We start from the raw sequence: 10858 nt of genomic DNA, 5'->3' as shown, positions 1-10858 counted from the left end.
TGAAGTATAAACTTGAAATGTGGAAGATTTCTTCAAATCAGCTAAGCCTCATCTATTTTAAGTTGGCAAAGAAAGCAGACTAAGCCAAAGAGAGGCATAAAACCATCACAAAGGTGAATAAGCAGAGATTTTTAAATCTTAAGTTTGGTAAGAGAATTTTCAATGCTGTCTTTAAGCAGTCCCTTTTTCCACCAACTTAAGTACCCTTATAGTAAATGGATTTACCTTTAAATTACAGAATTTAGTGTGCTTTGAAAAACCTCAAACAGAAGAATTATGAGCAAAATGCTAAAGTCATGTTTTAGAGACGCATCATTTTAAGGAATAGACTGTGAAGGAGAATCAAGGATTTCTAGAGTGTCTGGGAAACATTTCAGCAGTAGATGAGAGAGAAAGAAAAGCAAAATCCAGCCAGCACTTGTTTGGGTTATATTTAGCAATGCACTGCGGTAACTATTCCCTGGGAATCTTCACTTCCTTATCCTAGATCCCCTCCAATTTCTGATCATCCAACATTGCATTTCATTTTAATTCTGAAAAGCAAAATAATATGTCAGTTTTGGTTGACTTTAAAGAAGTATGTGTGGAGAATTGTTTATCCAGCACACTGCTAAGGTCAGGGAGCTCCCCACCCCTGCTGCTTTCTGACAGCCCCCTTGCTTCCTCCTCTTCCACCTTCCCCTTCCCTCCATTCCTCCCCCTACTTCCCATTCCATGTATTTCCTTTCCCTCCATTTCTGACTCTCTTCTCTGGAATATTATTTTTATTTTTTTACTAGATGAGCTTTAAAGGTCCCTTCCAACCCAAAACATTATTCTGTGATCTCGCAGCTCTCCCCACCCATTTTGCCATAACTTCCTAGACATTTGGGAAATGTTGAAATCTACCACAGACTCTGCAGTCTCCAAATGGACTTTCTGCTGGTGGAGTTACCCTTTCTATTCCATTTTGGTCACAGCACCAGGAAAGGACAATGTGACAGAGTGCACCCAGTTTTGTTGTCCTGACTACTGCAGATGGAGGCATCTCAGAAGGCATTTATACTAATTAACTCTAGAAATCTGAGGCTCCATAGCTAGGAGGCTGGTCTTCAAAGCTCATGCAGCTGATAAAAACAGACCAGTGCTCCACAAGGTAACTCAGAACCAGTGTAAGGACCAACCAGGTGCTCTGAAGTTCCCTCCACAGGAGCCTCTGTCTCTGCTAACTGCAGACAGGCTAGAAAGAGCAGGCTCATAATTCAGGCTCTTCAGCTGGCTAGTGAAACTTCGGTGGTGAGAATGCCATCCATTGTCTGGGGTGCCTCATTTTGGGGCTTTTTTACATCAGTGTATGCCTGCCTGTAGTCTAAATTGTGAATAACTTCATCAGTGTTCACTGGTGCCCCAGCCCAAGCCCAGCCTCCCAGCCTCCCTTCGCAGGAGAGCAGATGGGTACAGGAGCATCACCCGTTGGAGCAGGGACAAAAAATCTGTCATGGAAGCAGCCCTGGCTGCAAGTCTTAAAGCTGGAATAAATGCCAAATACAAGAAAAGGCTTCAATATTCATTACAAATCCATGGATGAGAGTATATCCCCATAGTTTTGGCAGTTCGGTTCAAAACGGCGTGGTTTGAATCTCGCTGCGCACTAAGTGAATAGGGAGGAAGAATAAGCAACATGAAAACTGTTTAAAACAGGGCGTGAGGGTTTGTCAGGAAATACTATTGCATTTCATGCCTGAGGGGGCAAATCTACTCTGATGGAAATGGACAAAGGCATCGAAAAAAGCTATTACTAAAAAGCATCATTTTACTGCCTTATCCTCCCAACCTATTTTTTTTTTTTTCTCTTCCTTGATATTTGTATTAAATATGAAGCAATCAAAGCAGCAATCACACAACTAGAGCGTACAACAGACTTTGGAAAAAAAACTACAGGTGGGGTGGGGAGAATGAACCTTTCCAACTCAGTGCCATACCCTGTGGTTTAGTTTCCTTCGTTTACAATATCGACCAAGGCTTGCAGCAGTCTGTCATCTCTATGCTTGTATGGCTTGGCGTTGTAAAAAAGATCAACATAGTCACTGTACAGGCTTTCCTCTGAGTCTCTCAGCTGGGAGGGCTTGTTTAATTTTTCAAGGGCTTGATAGAAGTGTTCATATGGAATATTTGACTTCTCACTTGCAGTCTTCTTTGGCAGCCGCTTCGGAGCCATCTGCCTGCTGAAAGCACTTTGCAGTAAATGCAGCATAGCCTCTGATGGGATTTTATCTTCTGCTTTGTCACTGCTGCTGCTGGGCTCTTCCATGACTCTGAGCTTCTCCCTCACGTTCTCCTGTGTTGTGTGCTCCTAGAATACAGATTAGCACAAAAAGGGTCAGCTGTCAGTGAAGAACTGACTAGGTTAAGATTTGCTCTGATTACTGATTTCCATCTACGTGTGGGTAGATCCTATTTTTTCACTCAGGAGCCACGTAGCACCTGGAAAAAAACTAGACTGCTATACACCAAAAGGGGCTGTGGGAAGGACCATGCTGCATAAAGCATCAAAATCCTCAAGGCAGGAAGTTATAAATTCAGATTCCACGCAGGCAGGATGCTATGTGTCATTCCACAGCAGATCTGTCCTAGTCTTCAGAGGTATTTCTGGCCGTGCTACTGCAGTCATCTCCTCAGCAGCCTGCCTGAAGGAGGAGCATGCAGTGGTGTTTGGACCGAGCCAGTGCTCCCTCAGCCTTCCCTTGTCCTCACCCAAGACAGCACGGGGAAGTGTGGCTAACAGGAGGCCATGAGGTGGATCTTGGACACCCTGGAAGACTAATGCCAGACAGAGATGTGTGGAGAAGTTGCTGAGAGGTGTGATCTCCTTTCAGAAGTGTCTGTTACTCCTCCTACGCTGACACTGACATCAGTGCGTGGCTGCACAGCTTCCTCACTGACACCAGGACTGTCCTTCTAACTGAACACTCATTTTATCTTCACCTGGTTTTCACTATGTCCATCAATCTTCTCCTACAGTACATCCTGAACCCACTCCTACTTTCTTCCAGTTTATCTTCCTGCATACAATTGCCATACCTGTGGATACTGATCTAATGCACTTAAAGACCATAATTATGCCTCCTTCAACCTTCTCCTTCATAACCTGGCTGATGGACACCTTAATTACTTACTGGGGAGGCAAACCAATGTGATGTGAGTAATAAAGTATTACAGGAGCACAGGAGTTGGAAGTGATCTCTGGAGATCATCTCCTTCAACCCCCTGCTCCAGCAGCTCACCCCCAGCAGGGTGCCCAGGGTCACAGCCAGGAGGGTTTGGGATCTCTCCAGAGCAGGAGACTCCACAGCCTCTCTGGGCAGCTGCTCCAGGCTCTGCACCCTCCCAGCAGAGAAGTTCCTGGGTTCCAGTTTGTGCCTGTTTCCCCTTGTCCTGTGTCTGGGTACCACTGACAAGAGTCTGGTCCCATCCCTGCCCTTTAGATACAGAGGAGCATTGAGAAGATCCCCCTCTCAGTCTTCTCTTCTCCAGGCTGACTAGGAAAAAGTATCATTTTCTTATAAAGTGAGAAATAAGGAAAAAAACTAATGTGACACTACCTCTGCAGAGTCAGTCATCTTCTCCACTCCTCTCCTGTCATTCTGCACTGCATTGTAGGACGTGTAGACACGTGGCTGCTTCATGTGTTCAGGCTGGGCAGCAGTGCCGTGCAAAATCAATTTCCAGTTTACAATCCTCCCTTCATTCTGTATTCTTCTGGACTAAAGGAGAAGCAAGGCATTAGCACAGGTTCTCAGGACATAAGAAGAGGAAAGAGGACACTTGACTGTAAATTAACAGAAGTGACTAAAATAAACTGTATGGCTTTCCATATCTTTGACAGTGAGCTTTAGAAGCACTACAATGCTGACATATTAAAGACAGGTTCTATCAGAAAGTGAGATTTAACACAACAGCTTAACTACTCCAAACTTTCACAACCTAATTGTTAGTTAGTTATTAAGCATCAACGGAATTTTGTCAGAGCACAGAATGCCAAAAATTACCAAAGTAGTATTTTGTGCTGTTAATATTTGTTCACTAAGTCGTTCCTTGGCCATCTCCTCACAAAGGCTACCACTGGAAGAGTAATTTGGAATAATACTCTGCACTGGTATATGACAGCAATCCGAAACACAGCACGTGGAATTGACCAGCAAATTCTTCATCCATTATTTTTAGGGACAGTATTTAAACAGTAGAAAGCAGAGGAGACAAGTAGAGGAACACTGGAACCTGGTGTCACTGCAGCTTCGCTCACAGTTCTTGCCCAGGCATTCAGTGGCTGCCACAGCTCTTCCCCTCCAGTCAAAGTCTGTACCAGAGCTGGCACATGCAACTGACACGACAGCCAAATTGTGAGTAACTCTGCATGGCAAGCTGTGATTTGGATCTGTACAAGGGCATCTGGGGCACCCTCAGCAGGTCTGCAGGTAAGACCAAATTAGGTGGGAGTGTTGATCTGCCTGCAGGTGGGAGGGTCTACCAAAGGACCTGGCCAGGCTGGGTCGATGGGCTGAGGCCAGTGGGGTGAGGTTCAACAAGGGCATGATCTGGGTCCTGGGCTGGGGTCACAACAACCCCCAGCAACACCCCAGGCTGGGGGAAGAGTGACTGGAAAGTGCCCCACGGAAAGGACCTGAGGCAGTGCTGGAGAGGAGCCAGCGTGTGCCCAGGCAGCCAAAAAAGGCACCAGCAGCCTGGCCTGGAGCAGCACCAGTGTGGCCAGCAGCACTGGGGCAGGGATCATCCCCTGGACTGGGCACTGCGGGGGGACACACCTTGAATCCTGGGGTCAGTTTTGGACCCTTCATTCCAAGAAGCACCTTGAGAGGCTGGCACATGGCCAGGGAACGTCAACAAAGCTGGGGAAGGGTCTAGAGCTCAAGTGTTGGGAGGAGCAGCTGAGGGAGCTGGGGGTGCTGAGCCTGGAGCTTGGTTTTTTTTAAGTTTCAGGAACCTGTCATTTGAAAATGGAAAACGAGCAATCACAGAAATAAATTGCTGCTCTTACCTTCATTCAACAAATGCGTTATATTAATTACAAAGAGTAGGAGGATATCTATAACCATGGGGTTATCTATGAACCTGCAGTATTAACACTGCACTGCTGATAGTGATAGTCACTTCCACAGCCTTGGCCATCTGCTTAGCTCTTGGCATCACCCTCCTGTTCACAGTGTGAGGCCAGTAGGGGTTGGAGGCTCAGAGTCTGATAGGAAGCATTCAGTTTCTGGAAGGATCTAACCCTTAATGATGAGCTTATTAACAGACAACTTCAGTGACATCCTCCAGAGGTGAGTGCACTTGATCACGCTCTCTTTGAAGAGAATGTTTTTTTAGCTGTCTGTCAAGGAGCTTTATTCTAGTCTCACTGTTGTAATCTCTATCCCCAGGTGGCTTTCTAAACTTATTTATTTCATGTCTGTAGATTTCTTTGCTTTAATCTTTATGTTGTTCAGCAGTAATTCCTCTAAGAAAGAAGCTCAAGAACTGTATACATGACAACAGCTCTCTGAAGTCACCCGAAATTCATTAATTCAAAAGGTGTTGAGTTAATGGAAATTTATGCACCAGGAGAAGACTAGCTCTATCCTGTGTTCTCTTCTGCAGAAAAACCTAATTTGCAGTTAATCATACATTAATTCAATTACATATTTCACTGAACAAATCACAGAAAATTATATTAAGTGATTTCCTTCAGTGACATATACTGTGTGAAAAACACAGGCATGGAATTTTTTTGACAGGTACATGTCAATGAAATGAGGATGGTGCTTTGCATTTATGTAAAGAAGAAGAAAATCCAGCCCTATCTTTTTTCTTTCATCTTTAATCCAGATGGATATTTAGTTTAAATAAACTCTTGTAGCTTGCTTCACGAGAAGACTCACTATTCATCATGCTTGGCAATGGTTAGTGATCCCAGAACCCCAGAAGGGTGGGGTGGGAAGGGGCCTCTCGAGATCATCTCCTCCAGCCCCCTGCTCCAGCAGCTCACCCCCAGCAGGGTGCCCAGGGTCACAGCCAGGAGGGTTTGGGATCTCTCCAGAGCAGGAGACTCCACAGCCTCTCTGGGCAGCTGCTCCAGGCTCTGCACCCTCCCAGCAGAGAAGTTTCTCCTCCTGCTCAGGTGGCACCTCCTGGGTTCCAGTTGGTGCCCGTTGCCCCTTGGCCTGTCCCTGGGCACCACTGAGCAGAGTCTGGCCCCAGCCTCTTGCCCCCCGGGGCCCTTTAGCTCTTGCTCAGCACTGCTCAGATCCCCTCTGAGGCTTCTCTGCTCCAGCTCAGCAGCCCCAGGGCTCTCAGCCTGTCCTGGCACAGAGATGCTCCAGCCCCTCAGCATCCCTGTAGTGATTATTTCACTTGTGTTGCTTCCCAGTGTTGCTAGTTAACAGACAGACATACTTACCACATCTGTAATCCTCAAAACCCAGGTGCCCGTTGGATTCTCTCCCCACGTGTGCACAGACATGAAGTCCCAGTTCTTAAAGCCATTGGGAGACTTATCTCTCTCTCTCTGAGCCAGTAGGACAGTGTTGGTCCCTGTTAGTGCAAGAGCAACAGTAGTGACTGTTCACACACACCCACTTTTACTCCCCACACTGCTCAGCTTGTGCCCCACTGAGTGCTCAGCAACCCTGGCAAAGGCACTAACAGTGGCCTGTGGAACAGCAAACATCCTATTTCTGATCAGCAGTGCCTGTAATTATTTTTACAGCAGAGCATAAAACTACCACATCAGGTCACTCCAGAAAGGTGCATACTGCCCACTGCTACAGTCCCCAGCACAAAGAGCAGTGCATGCACATGAAGAAACCAAGGTCAGATACAAACAGTCTTTTGTGCTGACAAACAGTCCAAGAAGCTTCTGAGATGGAAGTTTTGGAGGAAAACTGTCTCACACAGTATTGTGAAACCAAAGCCTTATCCTGAACTCAGCATTTTGGGGGGCGAGTAGATGTAAATTGTTCCAGGCTGGAACTCCAACAGGATGAGAAGCATTTGCTTTGCTGTCATTGTTACAAAAATGCTGCAGTTCACAGGGTGGATCTGCAGCAGAGGAGATTCTGCTGCTTGGTAGGACATTTGTTGTGCTTGTTTGCATATAAGGAGAGAGCTGTATTTACATAATAAGGAACAGAGAGGCCCCAGGGAGCCTGATCACAAGCTATAAATATATTTAAAGGTAACACCATTAATACAGAAAAGCAGTGACACATTTGGTTGTACTGTTTTGCAGGAAAGTAGAATAACAGCAAGAAGCAAGAGAAAAACAGTTTAACCATGAAGACAAGACACTACAGTGGAGGCAGCAGCACTTGGCTTGGCTGAACCCACAGGAAGACAAACACAGATGAAGAACACACCACTGCCATCAGTCTCTCAAAAAGGGTTTGGCTTTTTTTTTCCCCGTCCTTATTTCAGGGCTTTGTCAAGCTACCTTATCATATTCTGGAACACTGAGTGTAGTTGTACTGCAGTGCCTAACAGAGACACTGCTTTTAAATACATCAATGGGGAGACAGGGTGAGATGAAATCTGGGGAGTCAGATTTCCTCAGTTTTCCATTAGTTTGTTAAATCACAGTAAGGCTGACGAGCACTATTGAACTGTCATTTGTTAACTGACAGGAACTCTCAATTTTTACATGCCCTGTTGCCAGAATAAAAACTTATTAGAAACAGTGCCTTCATTTTCTGAAGTATGGTTTTCAAACCTCTTCTCACAAAAATAACCCAGGACACAGGAAGGCTGAAAAGGGGTTTCGGAGAACCAGTTCTCTGGCTCCCAGGACGTTTTGTCCTCACACTCTCCTGTTAACAGGCCACTAGATTGGTCTGATGATATATTTAGGCCCTTTTAAACCACTGAAGAGCTCAGAGGTGGTGTTTAATGAAATAGATGTCACACGTGACAGCAACACAAACAAAGCATGCCTCTGCCTCCCGTACCTGAAGGAGACACCAGAGTGACATGAAGATCACCTCTACGGGAATACTCAATCGTTGCCTCAAGCTGCACATGCTCCAGAGACACAATGGAGTTCTCTTGACCTTTGCAGGCTGTGGTGGGAATTTCAATGATGACCTCCTCATTTGCTCTTAATAATCTGGCAAAATTACAGGAGTTCTTTGGTGAGTCACAGAAACTTTTGGTTCTGGATCACGGTGTGAAGCACAAGTGACACCCTTAACACCCATGAATGATGAGAAAGGAAGAAGTAAAGGCAAATTCTATATTATTTTTCTGAATGCTCCAGTGAAAACCACGGGAAGTTCTGGAGGCACAGATAACACTGAAGTGGACCAGGTGACAGGCACTGTGTAAGACAGGCTTGTGCAACACACTCTGGAAGCCAGCCTGATAATCCAGGGTTCCTGCCAACACTCTGGTGTTCCACAGAGACTACAAAACACCAGTGCTTGCAGGCAGCTGCATCACACACCTATACCAGACTTAAACTTAGCTGCCTCATTTAAAGATCCAGAAGAGTTGTTATTGTGGAGTTAAAACCCTTTAAAAAAAATACTTAAAGTTTTAACCCTTTGTAATCAATGCCATACTGAGGGAGAAAAGCTAGTAGCTTCTGAACAGTCTCAGTACGGGGAGATACTGTGCATAGATTTTTCTGCACAATTTCTATACTTTCTAATGAGAATGGGTTATCTAAATTGCCACATAAATAATTCTGAACTCAGAATTGCAATACTGTTGTTTTCAGAATGTCACATAGAGGACTGCAATCAAAATAGATGAACAGCAAGTGTTGCATACATCAGTACTGGATCAACACTGTCGAACGAAGAGAGCTCATAAAAGCAAATGGATGGTAGAACAGTGTAAACAACAAGGTTATTAAGCAGTAACACTCAAAAATACTGTAATGTGTTTCCACAGCCGGATTTTTGGTGCACTCCTACAGCACAATTTCAATCTCTGAAGTAAAGGTATTATTTCCAGATGAAAACTCCCTAAGTGAACAAGCGGAGAGAAGAACAGTCTAGATATCCACCCTGATTAACCAGCTTAGTGACTCATTAGGACTTACCTGTATTTTGAGCTCAGTTTAGGTCACTGTGCTGGGAGCACTTGTGAATGTAGCTGGTAAGACTTTCCAGTGAGCCTTTGAGACACTTGTGTTTCATAAGAGACACGCCACAGATTAAAAGCTCAATCTATTACCTCAATTTCAACACACACTATGCCTGTCACAGGAGAAGAATTGCTAAGACTGATTATACATGCTTGTTAAAAATATCCATGGGGGACTGCTATCTTTTTATTCATCCTCTGATAGCAGCCTAAACATCCGTATCTCATCTGATCAGGTTCAGCTGCACAGCACCATCCATCCATACGCTGGTTGCACATGCAGACATAATAATCCTCCTCTTTGTCGAGGCTTCACGGTAGTAATTTCTATCAGTCCTACACTAAAAAAGCAAGTGAGAAAATGCTCCTTACCAGCCCCTGAGGGATACAGCACAGCAACACCAAATCAATCAGAAGAAATCCCCGAGTCTGGTTCAGGGCAATCCATGCAGAATACTGTCCTTCGGGCTTTACTAAGATAAACACCAGCTTAGTTACTACTAATTAACACAAATTCTTACCTGGGTTCAAAGCTTTTGTCTTTGACAATACACTCCCTCTTCTCTGGTACACCCTTCCACCGTTTGGGATCAGCCAGATCCACCAAGGCGTTGGCATTGAGCAGCCCAAACCCAAACCGGCTGTTGACCATCAGTCCTGCTCCATTCTTCTTCCATCCTGGATTTCCAGCCAGAGGATCGTACTCTGAGGTCCACACTACCAAGTGCTGCATATCCCTCCATGTCAGATTTGGGCTGTTGAGAAAACGTTCCTGGTTGTTTCAGGGCTATCTTTTTCCTCTCAGTTATCAGTGTGCAACACAACACCCTCTGAAGGTCTGTGGCACCCCATGATTTTAAAACACACAGCGTGTTGCACGCTGATCCTCACAAAACTTCTCCATGTAGACAAGACTTCTGTGTAAAGGAAGAATGGGTACCTAGCAAGCTTAGAGGCAAATTCTTCAAAATTATTCAGGCATTTAAAGTTAACTAACGAAACTACTATTTCCCACCAGTCTTTATGGGACTTGGGCTTTGAAAATTCACTGGGCAGTGGATTCTGTGGTTAACTCTGCCCATTAAACACAGCTCTGAGTGTCCTGGTTTATGTCACCCAAGGAGCACGCAGCAGCAAATAGAGCTGAGCTGACACTGCTCAGGAGCTAAGCCTGGGCCCCCATCCCTGTGGAAAAGCCACTGTCCCATGCTGTCCCACTCCCTCTCACCCTCTCCAAGCTGTGTGTTCCAACTGGCAGCCCTCCAGCCCCAAACCTGCCTGCTCCCTGCCCGTGCTGGCCACCGAGCCCAGCTGGGGACCTGCCCAGTTCACGTCTCATCACTGGCAGAAGAGGTTCTGTAAATTGGCAGAAGACTTACACAACTGCAGCCTACTGTCTGCAAATTCAGTCCTCCTGACACATGTGCACCCTCACTGCTTTTAAAGGCAACTGACCAGGACTCAGTAGATGATTGCTGCCAATGCACAAAGTGGACTAAAACTGCTTGGTCACCATGTTTTACCTAGGCTGGTGCTGCTTTGCTAGAGAGAGGTTAAGGCAAACAGCTGCTTGTTTTTGTCATCAGGTGAGCAAGGCTGACTGGTGTAGGGCAGAGCTGCAGGATGAGATGGTGCCGCTTCAGAGAGACAACATTTTGGGGAAGAGGGTGGTGTGGCTGAGAGAAAGGAGTTGCAAAGGTAATTACATGACATCTTACTTTGCTTCCAGCGCCAGAGCAAA

At 45.6% G+C, this 10858-nt stretch overlaps 1 protein-coding gene across 1 annotated transcript in view; it reads right to left on the bottom strand.

Annotated features, from left to right (window-relative positions):
- Window positions 1-1969: 1969 nt before the first annotated feature.
- LOC103771835 (neuroendocrine convertase 1-like) overlaps window positions 1970-10858 on the bottom strand; it is a gene marked incomplete at its 5' end in the record, with an annotated part of 12806 nt that continues 3917 nt past the window's right edge. The window contains 6 exon segments of the mRNA XM_008939151.1: window positions 1970-2332; window positions 3582-3743; window positions 6434-6567; window positions 7977-8134; window positions 9639-9872; window positions 10836-10858. The exon segment at window positions 10836-10858 is cut by the window's right edge and continues 30 nt beyond it. Coding sequence (XP_008937399.1) covers window positions 1970-2332; window positions 3582-3743; window positions 6434-6567; window positions 7977-8134; window positions 9639-9872; window positions 10836-10858 — 1074 coding nt within the window.

This window comes from Merops nubicus, unplaced genomic scaffold (genome assembly GCF_000691845.1).
Source record: "Merops nubicus isolate BGI_N331 unplaced genomic scaffold, ASM69184v1 scaffold9324, whole genome shotgun sequence".
Taxonomy (NCBI): Eukaryota; Metazoa; Chordata; class Aves; order Coraciiformes; family Meropidae; genus Merops; species Merops nubicus.
This window is presented reverse-complemented; position numbering and strand designations above follow the sequence as displayed.